We start from the raw sequence: 17,270 nt of genomic DNA, 5'->3' as shown, positions 1-17,270 counted from the left end.
ATATATATATATATATATATATATATATATATATATATATATATATATATATATATATATATCCTTTACAAACAAAAATTTAAGTTTTGCGCCATTTTTTATATTCCCGTGTGGTGCGGCACCCGCTGCTCCGAGAAGCCTCAGTCCACAAGTGCCTACCATACTGTGAATGCTACTGTGACTGTGAGGGCAGGCAGATACCAGGACAGCAGGGAGAGGCTGGCAATGCAGGTGTTGCCGACCTCAGCAAAATATAAAATTTTTAATTTACTTGTAAATAATTTTTTTTGTATATAACCGTGTTTATGTTTTTCTATTATTATACTACAATATGATTAGTTTAAAATAATGATGTTAGTAAATGCCGGTTCAGTGCATCAGTGATCAGTGTGACCACTGGGCCGTGAGTGGAGAGCATGGCGTGGTTAAGTGCATGACTTACCTGAGCTGTTTGGTGGCCACAGGTACAGTGATTCCTAAAAGAGAATTTGCGGTTTTGACTTTTCGCGGGGGTTTCAGGAACGTAATTCCAGCGAAAAACACAGGATTACTGTATTAAGAGTTCCAGAGGATAGGATTGCAAAGCTGGTAGAGGGAAGTTATGTAAGGGAGGTGATGAGTAGTGGGTAAAAACTACATCACAGGAAGAAGTGGAGTAATACATTAAAGAGAAAGTATAGAATTAGAGAGAGCAAGTAAAAAAATCTACAGTGACAGTGTGACACGGCAGGGGGGGGGGAAGGGGATTCTGTTATGGCCACTACCTCAAGAAGGGAGTCCACCAGCTGGGTAGCCAGGCATCACAGATAAAAAGATGAGGTATGCAATACTTACAAGAATCTGTGGCGTCTTCACTTCACCCGTGTCACTGCCGGTCACCGAGGCTCGACTGCTTGGAACCCGATTATGCTGGAAAACGAGAACAAAATATTAAAACAATTGAATAAGAAGACCAAGCACGATTTATCTTTCAATATGAGTGTGGGAGTAAGAGGGATTCATTACAACACTGCATCTCTTGGTTTATGACCCTATTTAAAGTATTATATGTGTGGATGTGATAAATGAAAGGAAGTGGAAACAAGAGCAGCAGGAGCCCAGTGATACAGTCATTAATGTCAATAATTCTAGAAATCCTCAAAAGCTCTATCTACATAATTACTCTAACAATATCTTACAATTATGAACACTTGGCCTCTATCTCTCTCTCTCTCAAATCTCTCCTCCCCAACACAGATCAGTGAAATTAGGTTTTCACAACTACATAGAAAGGAAAGCTAGTCATAGTAATTTAAAAAGGCATGTCGATGCAGCTTGTAACCTGGATAACTGTACTTCCTTCTCTCTGACACACTGGTCCAGCAGGTCAGTGAGCTAGACACTGACCAAGAACAGACACAGTGAATGATATAAGACATTTTACAGGGTCAGACAGAAATTGGCAACAGCAATTTAAACCTGCTAACAATTTCTTGACACGATCTCACCAGTCACTGTTTACACCTCAGACACATTCATCTTTCCTTTCATCTTCCTCAATTCTTAAGGTTTATGGATCACTTAATCAATATCAGGTTGATTGAAATTAGTCCTAAGATTACAAAACCTACCAGTGCTGACACATTAAATAACAAACACAAGAGAAGATCACCACAATAAATCACCTTGATCTTTGGCCAAATGAATGAACATGAACTATGGTAATCACTCAACAGTACAGTTATTCTCAAGCTTCATCATCATTATGTAATGGTCATTTTCAACACTTGCGAGGGTTAGCAGTTGTCACCTGATAGTAGCTCTCCATACTGCACAGTCTTTTGCAATCTCATGTCAGGGAATTCCTTACACTCTCTCCCCACATCATTCTTGCCTACCCCTGACTCTCCTCCTCTCCACACTCAAGACTCTAACTCCTACACCACCTGACTCAATTGGTCTCTTCCATTCCCGTGTACATGAGCCCTCCCAGTCTGCCTCTACACAAAACCATTCTCATTTCAGCTCACTCATGCCAACTTATGTTATCCTCTCTAACTGCCCATGTTTCACTGCTATACAACACACTTCTCAAGCCAACTACATACAGTGGGGTATGCTATAACGAATCTAATTGGTTCTAGAACCTTGTTCGTTATAGCATTCGTTCGTTATAGGAATATTCGTAGTAGGATCCGTTCGTTATAGCATACCCCACTGTACATCTTTCCTTTCAAACAAATAATCCTCTTGTCATAAGGGCAGCAACTCCCTAAACTTCTTCAAGACCCTTCTAAATCTTGTAGCTGGGTTAGCATCAGCACCACCTCGAGTACTGATTACCGCATATGCCAGTGTATAAAACCAGGTTTCCCCCCCAAAAAAATGTATCACAAATTACCCTGCGGCTAATGCTCCCGTATTACAGATGGGAGGCCGAGCACCACAGGCGGAGGTGCCTAGCTAGGGAGTCTGGGACGAGCGGTAGTCCAACTAAGCACAAAAATTGTTACTAATAATATTACTAATAATAAAATACTGAAAAGCAAGCCAAAGTATCACAATCTATTATCACAAACTTACAGCAAATTTGCCAAAGACATAAATAATGGCTTACATTGGCTAACGGCAGAGGGAAGCTCACATCATCTCACTGTACCTCCTTCCCCAGCATACGTAACCCACACCAGATACATGTCTTACATTATTTAATAAGAACATAAGAAAATAAGGAGTCTGCAATAGGCCGATTGGCCTGTGCATGGCAGCTCCTGTCGAGAGTTACTACCACTCTCTATCATCCATGAATCTATCTAGCCTCCTTTTAAAACTTTCCAGCATTCCTGCACTTACCACAAAGTTGCTAAGCTTGTTCCACTCGTCCACCACCCTATTTGTGAACCAGTTCCTTCCTATCTCCCTCCTAAACCTAAACTTATCCAACTTAAATCCGTTGCTCCGACTCCTATCCTGCTCGGATATTATAAGAACTTTATCGATATCCCCTTTATTGATTCCTTTCACCCACTTAAATACTTCTATCATATCTCCCCGCACTCTTCGTCTTTCTAGGGAATGCAAGTTTAGTTTCTTTAACCTATCTTGATATGGAAGGTTTCTAATGACTGTGTTACCTTTAAGAAACATTTGTTTATTATCTAAATGAATAATGCCTCTAGAAAGATGAAAGAAATGTTAACAAAGTTCAGCCGCTAGTCAGTCATTTGCAATGAGTCAAAACAATAGCGATGGTGCTACACCCTGGTGGCCGATCGTGGCAACACAAAACATCACAGCCAAAAATAAAAGTTTCACATCCTGTCGGTAATTCTCTTGACCAACTTATAAACAAGCCACACAGCTGCTCTGATCATTGATAGAGTTGGGTTAGGATAATGTTACTATATATGATTTCCTACTTGATTCCAGTATATATTGTATTTACATGCACAAAATCATGTTTTTCCCCACAAAACCACTTTAAATAAATGTGTGATGAAAGAGCCAAAAAAAAAAACCAATCCACAAAATATCCTTGTAAAATGGGGGTGCATCTTATACACTGGAAAATCACCCAGGTAACAGTACTCATCAACACAGTCCAGGGATATATCCCTAATGCCATACTTTTCCAGCCTTGCTGAGACCACATGTTTACCTATAGCTACATACAGCACACTTACAGTCAACAACATCCTGCAGTCTGCCCTTTACACCACTGTACCTCCTGTGTACCCACCTTCTACACTCACTGTACATTACAGACTTACTATCAACACCTTTCTTACAGACAGCACATGGCCACTTTTCACTTTCCACCAAAAGTCCTTCAAGTACACCACTAATTTTTACTTTTATTTTCATTAGTAACTCTCATTCCCTTTGACTCCATTTCATCCTTCTATTTCTTTAATTTCTCCACTACCTTTTCAGCAACTCATGAAAGCAATCCAACACCTTACATACTGTCGGGACAAGACCTAGTTTCAGAGAGCCAGTTTCCCTCTCCCCAACATACACAAAAACACATACTTCACTCTCCATATAAACACTGAGAACAGCAATCACCAATTTCTTCTTTGTCCCATACATTTACATTGTCTTCTAAATTAAACTGTTTCAACTATATCATATACAGTTTCCACATCCACAAACATCATTAACTAATTCCTCTCCATCACCACAAACGTCTTCTTTAAAATCTCTGTGTTTGTTTTCATCAAATTTTCTAAACAAAGAAACCATAAATGCTCCATCAATCTATTAGTACAAACAAAACTTACACTCCCTTACCACATCACCACCTCCCTCTTACAGCGAGTCCAACTACTCCAGCTGACTCTATATTTGACTTAGTTATAGACAAGGTGAGACACACATAAGGGTGTGTCTTGGCAATGTCGCCTATACATAAACTAGACCTGCCTTGGCCACTATGATATTAATGACTCAATCCAGGACATCAGACATAAGGACAAGACATCACACTTCACTCACACTATGACAGGTATATCTCTTCCTATGATCTGAATGTCTGAATCAGTTACAAGGTTTTACAATATGCTGGGTTGTGAATATAGTTACAGTGGTCTGGTTCGCACTCGTTAACAAGTTCTCGAAGATTCTAAAATTGATTAACTTAAAGTTACCTCGAAGATTCTTAAATTAGGTTAACGAGCAACCCCTTGGTTAACGAAGTTTCTTACAAACCGACCTCAACAAGTCCACCTTCCAGCCATTAATTGGTTCTAGGAATACGTTCTTTCTATTTAATGACCGTAAGGGTTTATACTGTTCAATAACTTTAAAGTTTAATGTTTAATTTTTAGTCATTTAACAATTATTAGACACCGTTGAGTAAAGTATTTTGGATTTAATGCTTGACATCCAGCCTCTTAACACCAGATAAGTTAATCTCTCTCTGTTTTTTTCACTGGGTAACGCATCTTGTATGACTCTTCAACTAAACCCCTTTTCTGTGTTTCCAAGCAAATTGCGTAGTCATTTTTAGAAATTTATTTTTACATGTGACAATATATAAAGTGCAGTGTTATTTTAAAGAAATATTCTTTATTTACAACAAGTTTAACTTTAAAAAGCAGAAATCGTGACATAGTTTGAATCCAGCATGAAGACTTTAAAGAATCCAAGAAAGCTATTTTGTGATGGGCAAGCAGAAACCATAAAAAAAACATAGACAGGCATTGAGAACTAAAATCGCTTTAACACAAAAGAATATGGCACGTCGTAAAGCATCAACCTTAATAAACAAATTCACCCTGAAATACAAATTAAAGAAGTGAAAGTGAAGACAAATCTACAAGGTGTTTAAAAAGTAGATCTGGTACGAAACTGAGAGGTTACTTATCATCTGGATTGAAGGAAGAAGAAACGAATAAGTAAGTTTTCCCAAATTTCTGAATTCATTTAATGAAAAAGAAACCAGGAGATTTACTAACATTTAAAGACAGATCCAGCAAGTTCTTTAGGCTGAAATTTACAGAAAGATTTCCGAACCAGCAAAAGACTAGTTCGAAAAAAATTTGAAAAATAAGTAATTTTCCGTGTTGTTAGGCATGCTGGTGAAGCTGCTAGTGCTGATAAGGGAAGGGGGCAGCAAAGGTTTTTAGATGAATTTAAAAAACTGATGGAAGAAGAAAATTATCTTCCACAGCAAGTGTTCAATGTGGACGAAACTGGGCTGTTCTGGAAAAAGATGCCCAAAAGAACATTCATCACCAGAGATGAAGCTTCTTTACCTGGGCATAAACCCATGAAAGACCGTCTCACTCTATTGCTTGGTGCCAATGCTTCAGGGGATTTCCGACTGAAGCCTATGCTTGTCTACCACTCTGAAAACCCCAGGGTGTTCAAGCAACAGAAAGTGGTAAGAATAAAGCTTGGAGTTTATTGGAAGTCCAACCGTAAGGCATGGGTGACAAGACAGCTCTTTAATGAATGGGCTGTTGATGTGTTTTGCCCTTCTGTCATGAGCTACCGAACCACCAATAAACTCCCTTTAAAGGCTTTTCTCCTCATGGATAATGCTCCTGGTCATGACCCTGAACTTGCCAGAAATTTGGAGTATCAATTTGACTTTGTGAAAGTGTTGTTTTTGCCTCCAAACACTACATCAATCATACAGCCAATGGACCAGAATGTGATCAGCAACTTCAAGAAGTTGTACATGAAGAAAATGTTTAGGTGTCATCAGGCAACTTCCAATGATCCTGAACTAACACTGAAACAGTTCTGGAATACACAATTCAACATCCTGGAGGCTGTAAAATTGATTGTGTCATCATGGCAAGAAGTCTCCACTAGATCCCTCAATTCTTCATGGAAAGCACTGTGGCCATCAGTAGTCCATGATTTTGAGGGATTTGAGGAAGAAACAGAGTTGGACCAAGAGATTGTGTCCATTGGTCAGTCATTGGGCCTTGAAGTGGAGGAGGAGGATGTGGAAGAGCTTGTGATGTCTCATGAGGAGGAACTTACTCCTGATGACTTGAAGCAACTGGATGAGATGTTACAGGTAGAGGCCGACAGTGGTGAGGAGGAAATTGAAAGTGATGACCATATGTCAGCTAAACAGTTGAAAGATGTGATTTACTACTGGGAGAAGTTCAGGGAACTGGCTTCAAAGCACCCAGAAGTGGAAAAAACTGAACTAACTTTGTGTCATGTTGAGGACTCGGTGGTCTCCTTTAAACAAAAGTTAATGGTGAGGAGGACAGATGCCCCACAGACCACAATTGACACTTTCTTCAGTAAAAGGCAGAGGGAACAAGATGCTATCCCTCAGCCTTCCACTTCAAGAAGGAGAGAGGATGTTCATGGTGGAGAATCTGTCAGTCCAGAGGTTCCTGACATTTTCATGGAAGGTGACTCACCTTCCAAGAAGCAGTAAAATGCTTCTCCTCCACCTCCACTTCCTTCTCTTCTCCCTTCTCCTCCTCCACCTCCCACTTCAAATTCACATCATCATCATCATCCAGGAGCCTTCTACATACACACCTCAAAGTAAGTGAACTTTTCTACCTTTTTTGTTGAATTTAGGCAATTTTCGGTGAGCTGGAACCAATTACCCAAAAACCCATAGAAACAATGGTTTCGGTCAACGAGCAACCTGCTGGAACGGATTGTGCTCGTTAACCGAGGGACCACTGTATTTAATTACTTACACTGGTACATCGTGCAGACTCAAACCAACGGGGTGTCGGAACCAGAATAACAACCACTTTGCCATTTATTCCACAAATCATTCTTTATGTTGCTCACAACCTGTTCCACCTCCCCACTTATCATTTTTTCTTCATTCCATTTAACACTTTTCATTCCTCCACACACCTGACTGGTCACTTCTGTCTCTCACTTGTCCGTTTTATCGAGCAGTAGTTAAAATTATTCTCATCTTTATTTAATTTTTTTTTCTCCATTACACACATCCTCCCTCATCATTCTCAACAGTCACTTTTATATATTCTCTTTGGTCTTCTCATTCTATTCACTTCTTCCATAACACATCTTATTTTCAGTTGAGTTGAGTTGAGTTGGGTTGGGTTGGGTTGGGTTGGGTTGGGTTGGGTCGGGTCACGTCAGATTAGGTTATACTTTTCCCCACCAAAAATGGGTTAATTATAGTGACAATAGACATACAAACAGGGGTAGAGAATGACTCACTTTGTACTCTTTATTATAGCCTTCCTTCACACACTCTGGACACTCCCAGCTGTTGGGCAGATCCTCGTTAACAATCCCATCTGCATCTGGAAACTAAAAAAAAAAAAAAAATTATTAAATCCCGTCAAGGATCTTCCAACTGAAGACGTTAGATTACACATGTAACTCAATGACAGTTACCACCAGGGAAGTGAAACATATTTAATTCCTCAGGAAGCAACACTTATGATGATGATGATAAATACAAGCTATTCTACTCCTGTTTCCTCCTATGCTAATACTAGACAATGATGGTTATACTGTGAGCGACAAAGAGCAAATCCAACTGCCTAAAATGGTTAGCAAGCTCATACGTGGAAATGATAAATTACATTATTAAGGGAAACTCTGTACAGTACTTATAAAATTCTACAACGGAAGAGATAAATCTATGGTCACCACCACCCACGTTTCACTTACTCTTCAATCTAGTTTCATCCACCTGAGTATTTGATGTTCACCCTCACCCATATTCCTTGGTGGCCATTAATCTGGTAAACTACTCAAGAATCAGTAAAGGTGATATTTCCTGCTGTCAAATTTTCTAAATGCAACAAGACCCATATATTATTCCTGACACTCTAAAGTCATGTTACATAAACCACTCTGACAAAGACTTGGTTGTGACTGCTAAATACCACAAACCCCGACCTGAAAAACCAGAGACTTACTTTGTTACTGATGCATTTGAGGTGAGATATCTTGAAACACACACAACATTCAAAGAGGCTACTTGGTGTATTTGCAATGGGTTTCTGTGGCGGTGCAGTCAACACTCGTCTCCAACCATCCAGCTGGCATTCATAGCAGACGGCAGCAGCGGGGAGTATGGGCTGTCAAAAAGAAAAACACACTTATACAGAACTCTCATGACACGTGAAATGGATCATGTCACAACTGTCTTATGACGATGAATAGATATATATGTATGACTCAGCTACAACAGGAGTACTCTCAGTTCTCATAGCATAGTTGACCTTCCCAAACACTTACAGGAAATAATACCGTGCTCTTCTCCATAAAAATTCTAAATCGGTGACCACAATAACATCACCAGCTCCGAAGACGCCTACAGTAACTCTCTGAACATCTTGTAAAAATAGTTGATGTCATTTTGCCGTTTATCAGCAGGGAACAATAAACAGATCATCTGATAGTCTGATGTATATTATAAAGGTGACAAGGGTTGACCATCAGATTATGCCAAATTAATGGCTCCAGAGCAGGAGTGTCAAACTATGGACCGCAGGCCGCCGGCCCTTGGGATGGTTAGGGCGGCCCATGATGACGGTAAAATTTATCAGCCCGTAAAATTAAGATAGAATTAGCATGGTACCGAACCCTATACACGATAAGCACTTGACACCTCTGACGGGAATATTACCTTGCAGCCAAATATAGAAAACTTGTGGAAGAAAGCGTTTGAGATGGTGGAAAATGAGGCCGCCAGAGGCTGCATGATGGTTCTTGTACCGTATGTACATAAATAGTCATAAGATTGAGTTTTAAGTTTCAAAAATACAAATGGAATTTATAATAAATTACAGCCTCAAAATAATGCAGTATACAGTAGAATGTCAATTTAAAGAGATTCAATTTAAGATAATTGATTTAAAGCGGCATCCACAATTAAGGACAATGTTTTAATTTAAAGCGAATCTTTCCTATTTTGCACAAGTCAATCTGGCGCATCATATTTAAAATTTTGCGCCCATATTTCTCTGGGCACGTTACACTGTCCTAAGGGCAAAGCTGTACTGTACATGTACTCAAAATAATGTACTAAATAATTACTAAAATTTTTGTCTAGTGCAAACTATAGCATGTTTACATTCAAATTAATCACTATCTTATAAGAATTCCAGCAATGTAAATTATATTCTCCCCAGTCACTTCTGTGACATTTTATAAGCAAAAATATAAAATCAATCTAAAGGACACAAATAAACAAATAAATACTTCACTAGACCTTTGGCACCAACTGTCAAACATGTCCCCTCCCTTCCCCCAATCTTCCCAGCCAGTGTTTGGTGTTTTAGGCTTAAAGTTTTTATCTTATATAATGTCACAGATTGTTAGAGAATATATTTGTACACAGAATCTTTAAGACAGTGAATACCTGAATATAAACATATATTTTCCACGACAAAAATTTAAATTGGAACCAAAATTCTGTATGTCTAATGAGCTATAAGTACGTTTATACTACAATTAATCATCATCTTACAGAATTCCATGTTAATTATATTCTCCAAAGTCACCTATGACAGATAAATAAATAAGCACTAGACCTTGGCATCAACTGTCAAACATATCACCTCACCACTTCCACCCCCATCTTCCCAGCCAATAAACAGACCATTTTCCATCCCTTAATTTTAGCTGTGTTGATTTATGAGTGTTTGTTTCAACATAATACTGCAAAAACATTGTTTTGTTTATTCTAGGAGATGGGCTGAGGTGCATCTGGGTAGATTCGGTCTTTTTAGTATTTTGTGTTTCTCTCAAGTACCAAACTAAATTATTCCATTGAAACAACACTTCAATTTAGTGCAAATTCGGTTTAAAGCGACCTCTCTTGGAACATATCTCGTATCTCGCATTATATCAAAGTTCTATTGTATATGCCTTTTGCTATCCTATTATTAGCATTAACCATGTTTATTAAGTAAAATGAATTTTATATACTTAAGACCAGACAAACCCAAATGAGGTATTCCTGGTAAGGCAATGTGTGAAGCTGTAAACTTCAATCCTGCAAATATGTGATATAGCACTAGTGTTGGCCCTGAAGTGGGTAACTAAAATAATAATTGGCCCTCGAAAGGTTTTGAGTTTGACACCACTGGTCTAGAGTCACAGTGGCAGCTACAGGGGAGGGTTGGTAATGAAGACATCCAGAGCAGATGGTCAGAGGAAGTCAGGGATGTTACTAAATACAATGTTAATCACAGACAAGGTAGAAATTAACAGTCAATGTAAGATTCTAATAATGGTAATGTCTGACTACACAGTGTGGTGACTGCTGAACTGGGCCCCAAGGCTTACCATTAAAATTGGGATCTAGTTATTTTGGTACTTCATTCCCTGAGTAAAAAGACCCCAAAATTGTAATGGTTATACATGAAAAGATTAAAAGATTTTACAGCTTGGACTGATGCCCATTTGACATACTTTGAAACCTTTATAATTAAATGGTCAGGCAATAATAATAATAGTAATAATAGTAATAATAATAATAATAATAATAATAATAATAATAGTAATAATAATAATAATAATAATAATAATAATAATAATACAGTAATAATAATAATAATAATAAAAATATTAATAATAATAATACAGTAATAATTATAATAATAATAATAATAATAATAATACAGTAATAATAATAATAATAATATGGCGAGAATACCAACATAACCTAACCTTACTGTGGATGATGGAAATAGTATACGCCCCCAAGACCTGAAGGTTGGCCACCAAAACCCTCAACTTCAAACATTTCTAGGCTGTCTATCCTCCCAGTCACCATCTCTCTCTGTGGTACTGTATACACCTTTTGATTTCATTCTTCCCTCCCATTCTCTGCCTTCCCCTGGCTCTCTACTTTCATATATAAAAAAAAATAAGAAATATTACAGTACTGTTTACTGTAAGAGCCTTTTCATTGTTAATGGCTAGGGGAAACTAACAATTTTTTCAATCTTTATCTTTTTTTTAAAATGATAAAAAAAGTACACATATTAAGTTTTATAATACGTAAATAAATTGTTAAGTTCTACGTCGTAAAATATTGACAACTGCCCATAAAACATTAATTAATACTTTAGTTACCCCAACACCCTTGACCCCCACAACCCTCTAGTAAACAGCTCTCCTGGCTTCCCACTTAAAGCTGTTGTTTACAATATACTCTCAGAAGTGACTGGTACTGCATGTAGTTCTTACCTGTGTGCACTTTTTCATTTTGCATGTCTGTTTCATTGTACCAGGGCCTCCGTATTTTACCATGTCTAGACAATAAACGCACTTCTTGCAATCCTCTCGTAAACATGATTCGCAAAATTTACCTGTAAATAACGATAAAAAACTTATTAACAAATTTCTAGCTATCACTCAACTGGTTGTAAATAATATGAATAAGTACAGTAGAGAAAAACACAATCACTGCCACACTTAAAACAAACACATTATCAGTACTTTTCTTAAATTATTATAAAAATCTAATGCAGAAATTATTTGTACTGGTGATTTTTACATCAATTTACACCTCTGTGATTGTTAAGACTTAATGTATTACTAATAGGCAAAGTCCCACAAGCTTGTGAAGCTTGGTGCTGACAGGTCTACTAGTTCTTGGAGAATTGAGAAGATTAATTATTATGTCTCACAATTTTCGAGATAAACCTGAAATGGTGTTAGGAAGATGCCCTGACCAATGTAAATCTTTCCTACTAGGTTAGGTGCCATTAGGCCTCAATGTATCAATAATTTGAAGACAAATTATAACTGTCACTTATTAAATGATACAAGGGACCAAAATCACTTCCAGTACAGTAAGTCCTCACTTAACGTTGTGTCGGTACTACATCGCTAAACTTTAGAGACCAAAAATATGTTTAACGTCCCGGTGATCCGATACTATCGTTTTGCGTTGTCACAGACTACTTTCTACAGAGCATCACCCGCTCTTGTCTGGTCGCTCTACGCTCTCTCGGCTCGGCCCGCTGCCCTCACTCGTGGAATGTCACAGCTTCCCCAAGCGACGCCAAGCCCAGTCTCTGTTACGATTTCACATCATTCGTGTGTGCTTAAGTGCTTTTGCTCTAAATCTGTACTATAACTATTCGAGATAGCTTCCAAGTGCCCATCAAGTGCTACTGATGATAGTGTAGGAAAGAGGCAATGTAAGACCATTACCCTTGCTACGAAAATGGATGTATTAACCCGATTTGAAAAAAGGGGAACGTGCTGTGGACATAGCCTCTGTGCTTGGTCTAGCCCCCACAACGGTGTGTACTATCTGAACCAACGTTGACAAGATTAAGGTTAGTGCTGGAAGTGGTTCTCCTCTGAGTGCTACTAAGACAACTCGTACTAGAAGCACTGTGATAGAGAAGGTGGAAAAGATGCTGGCAATGTGGATGGAGGACCAGAATCAAGACAATTCCCCTGTGAGCCTTATGGTTATCCAGCATAAGGCCAGATCTTTGTTTGATGACATTAAGGAAACAGACGGTGAAAGATCGAAGGAGGAGACCTTTACGGCCAGCAAAGGCTGGTTTCAATGATTTAAGCGTCGGTATAATTTCCACAACATAAAGATGACTGGTGAAGCTGCTAGTTCAGATACAGTTGCTGTCAAGACATTCCCGCCAGAATTCAAACGGATTATCCAGCAAGGAGGTTACTCATCGAAGCAATTCTTCAATGTGGATGAAACTGGTCTCTTTTGGAAGAGGATGCCTGAGAGGACCTATATCTCCAAGGAGGAGAAAAGAGCGCCAGGTTTTAAAGTGGCAAAAGACCGCTTGACGCTGCTGCTTGGCGCGAACGCTGCAGGTGACTTCAAGCTGAAGCCTATGCTGATTTCTCGTGCTGTCAACCCACAAGTCTCGAAAGGTTACTCTAAGGATCACCTTCCTGTCATCTACAAGGAAAATAAGAAGGCATGGATAACCAGTGTCATATTTAGCCAGTGGTTGAACATGTACACCGTCCCTGCACTGAAGGAATACTGTGCCAAGGAGAACCTTAACTTCAAAATTCTTCTGATTCTTGACAATGTTCCAGCTCATCCTCCCAATCTCGACAACTTGCACGACAGTGTAAAAGTTGCATTCCTGCCTCCCAACACGACAACACTGATGCAGCCTATGGACCAAGGCATCATCGCCGAATTCAAGGCGTATTATTTACGCCGTACCATGGCCCAGCTGCTCAAGGCTACAGACGGAGAAAATAGACCAATGATCCGAGAATATTGGTGCGGCTTCAACATTCTTCATGCAATTGACAACATTGGCAAGGCATGGGAAGAGGTTTCAGAAAGTTGCCTGAATGGTGTGTGGGGTAAACTGTGGCCTGAGTGTGTCAACAGTTTTACGGGATTCACGGACTTGGTCCCAACTGTGAATAGGGATATCCTCAGCTTGGCTAGACTGGCAGGCTTTGATGAGCTGGAATCAGAGGATATTGAGGACGTCCTGGCATCCCACACAGAAGAGCTCACCAACGAAGATCTGCAACAACTAACAGAACACAGTCCCGTTGAAGACGACGACGACGAAGAACCTCAACAAACGCTAACTTCAAAGATGTTGGCAGAATCGTTGAACATGTTCTAGCAAGCAATGCAAATGATTCTAGATGACGACCCAAAAAGAGAACATGGCTCAAAGGTTCAACGCAGCATTGAGGACAGACTTGGTTGTTACACTGAGATCTATAAGGAGAAGAGAAGCACCAAGTAGTCAACACTGGATTCATTTTTTCGTCGCGGGATGGCAGAAGCAGCAGCTTCGCAACAGCCGGCAGCCGAGGAGGAGCAAACAACTATGGAGGAGGAGCAAGTAGCGGCGGAGGAACCCCAGTCAGCGCAGGAGGAGAAGGCAGCCGCAGTCTCAGTAACCCGCCTCCTCTCCCGCCCTCCTCCTCACCCGCCCTCCTCCTCCTTCGTTTCACTACCCACCACACTCGCTCTACCACCTCCGCCCATCGGTGAGTACCAATACAAACTTAGTACTGTAGTTCTACATACTATTTTCTATAGAAATGGCAATGATTTTCTGTATATGCAATGTTTTTCATGGGGCAAAGGGAGGATGGGGAACGTAACTCCTGTATTTTAACTATTTCTTATGGGGAAAATTGATCAGCTTAACTTTGTTTCGTATAATGTTGCATTTTCAGGAACGTAACCCCGACGTTAAGCAAAGGACGCCCTGTGCTTTACTATCCATCCTGGTCTTACAGTTCATCAAACTCTTATTTTTTCAAGTACAGTATTAAGAGTAACAAGGTGAGTGTGCCCATCCCTGCACTCATCCTTCATTATCCATCACATTTATAAACTTCCTTCAACACTCAAGATTCATGAGGCAAGGCAAACGTATGACCATATTTACCACAGCAAAAATAATTTTATTATACACGCTAAGGGGTGGTGGATGGGACGCTCCTGTCTCCTGTGTACCGCATGTAGAAACGATTCCCAACTGACAATGGAGTGTTTTTCATTTATTCCTCACATTTATTGGCATGCATCCTTTACGATAACATGGTATTCCTGTATTAGTGAACTGCTTTAGAGATGTACGATGTCTGAACTTTGGTTTCGGACTATGTGTGTATCTGTCGGAGTATGTGTGTGTCTGTGTGTGGGGGGGGGTCCACCTGACACATCCCCATCTCCCCATGTAATAATGGATTCACTCTACATGGCATTTTCTGGGAACACAACCCCCATGTTCAGTGAGGACGGCAGTACACATAAACCTCATTTATCACCCATAAGATGATTACATACGCCACTATTGTCAACTGCACTATTTTTTTTTTTTAGAGTATGGATGGGATCAATTTTTAACAGTGACAAACTATTATAAACACCATAGCAGAACACACATGATAAAGACCGTCAGAAAAAATAAATGACAAGCAGGGGGGGGGAGGGGGGTACTTTCCTTGCTCTTGACTCCAGCCAATATATGCCAATGGGAAAATTCCTTATTGCAGTGCAGTAGTGAATGCAAGAGCCCCAAAAAACAATTAGGGTACAATCTCACACAAGAGTAAAAATATGACCAAGCTGTGACCTTACATCTAACTCTCCGGTGTCTTATCTTTGCAACGTTTGGAGGTAATCCCACGATTCTGTTTTCGTCAGAATTTCTGCGTCTTCTCTTAAGCCCTCCTCCAGTGTGCTCTCCCAGTGGTCGCTTTATCCCAAATTTTGTGGGTTCCTGTGGGCAAAACATTAACATTTACTGTCATGAAATAATCAGAAACATCTTCAACACAAAATACTTAATACTGTACTGATTCATATTAACTTTACATATTGTGGGGTGAAGAAAAATATTATTTCAACTAAATACAACTGAAACAAACTTTAATCGCAGTGAGAACATTTTACGGCATAGAAAACTGACCCTCGGCCACCACTCTAGGACTGGCTTAGAAGTTCTGGCTAACTCAGGCTTGTCATATCTATGTTTCTCTACCACCGTGCGGACGTCTCTGATGAGCGCTATGGGGTCTGTGATGAGGTCCGGCACGCACTTCTTACTAGTAGGCAGTGCGTGGAGGTACATGACGATGGCCTTGAGTCCGTGGAGTTCGTACTGGGTCAGGTGGACGTGTTCTTCGGGTGGTATGGTCATATTTACATCGACCTTGGGTTCTCCTTCCGCCTTCACTTCCTGTAAATAAGACAAGAGAACATATCCTTCAAGTAGTTGTATGGTAGCAAAGGAAACACAGGGTCAGACACATCTTTACTCCTGGCGCTTGTCTCTCAAAAGATAATGCCTCGCACACACTCAGTCTACACCTCACACATTCAGTCTGTGTCATCTCCTTGATGTAGAAGTCTCCCCTGTACATCCTCCTCATACTACACTTGAATTTTATTCTGTTTCTTGATTCATTCACTTAACAGATATACAAATCTTTTAGATATGAAATGTAAATCCATCTCAATATATTCTCTTTGCACAGTTAATGTCGCCAGTGCTCGTGTTAAGTAATGAAATAGCATATCGTTGGACAGTTAAGGATCATAATACATTAACTATAACCTAATCTAACCTAACCCTGAAGTAATGAAATAACACACAAGTGCACAGTTAAATAACACAAAGCATTAACTATGCCCTAACCTAACCCAACCTTGAAGTTATGAAATAGCACATCGTTGAAACAGTTAAGGATCGTAATGCATTAACTAAAACCTAACCTAACCAAACATACAGTAGTGTTGTGCCCACCTCATTCAGCTGATTATTATTATTGGCCTTCATTTTAGTAGACATATATTTAATGTACTTTTCTTGTTCATCAGGAGGGAGCGTGAGATGCAAGCGACCAAGCAGGACGTGGACATACCGTTCTAGCACGTACCACAGCATCTCCGTGAAGAATGGGTATCGGAACTTTGACGGTACCTGAAATGAGAAGACAAACAAATAAAGACGTGTTAAAGCAGTCGTCTTCTTCTGACTTCTTTGTAATCCATCTTGAGACGGTATGAGAGAGACTTTTTTGGTAGACACAAGGAGAGAGGTTGTAAGGAGTGACATTAAGAGTGGGAACCCTGACAAGGGAGACTGCAACAGACTGGCAGGTAATCGCGGCAAACCCACGTAAGCATGGAAAAACACCTTAAGTTGATGATAACGACAGCAGATTAAAATACTGTAATATACTAAATGATTACAAAATATCCTCCCATTCTTAAGCAGTTATAATAAAAACTAACAAAACAACAGTGAAAAGCAGGATACACATAAAAGCGCTTCAAGGGGAATGTTTATTTTAATATTGGCAGCTACTAAATTCCT

At 39.6% G+C, this 17,270-nt stretch overlaps 1 protein-coding gene across 4 annotated transcripts in view; it reads right to left on the bottom strand.

Moving 5' to 3' along the window:
- Positions 1-17,270, bottom strand: part of LOC121865035 — a 50,840-nt gene that overhangs the window by 26,463 nt on the left and 7,107 nt on the right. For all 4 annotated transcript variants that reach the window (XM_042364350.1, XM_042364351.1, XM_042364352.1 and 1 more), the window contains 7 exons: positions 16,698-16,874; positions 15,861-16,130; positions 15,530-15,671; positions 11,656-11,777; positions 8,373-8,534; positions 7,663-7,755; positions 835-909 (listed from right to left, as the gene is read on the bottom strand). In XM_042364350.1, coding sequence (XP_042220284.1) covers positions 835-909; positions 7,663-7,755; positions 8,373-8,534; positions 11,656-11,777; positions 15,530-15,671; positions 15,861-16,130; positions 16,698-16,874 — 1,041 coding nt within the window. The remainder of the gene's footprint in view (positions 1-834; positions 910-7,662; positions 7,756-8,372; positions 8,535-11,655; positions 11,778-15,529; positions 15,672-15,860; positions 16,131-16,697; positions 16,875-17,270) is intronic.

Source organism: Homarus americanus, unplaced genomic scaffold (genome assembly GCF_018991925.1).
Source record: "Homarus americanus isolate GMGI-L3 unplaced genomic scaffold, GMGI_Hamer_2.0 scaffold2539, whole genome shotgun sequence".
In the NCBI taxonomy this organism is placed as follows: domain Eukaryota; kingdom Metazoa; phylum Arthropoda; class Malacostraca; order Decapoda; family Nephropidae; genus Homarus; species Homarus americanus.
Note: the sequence above shows the minus strand (reverse complement) of the source record. Positions and strands in the feature narration are given on the sequence as shown.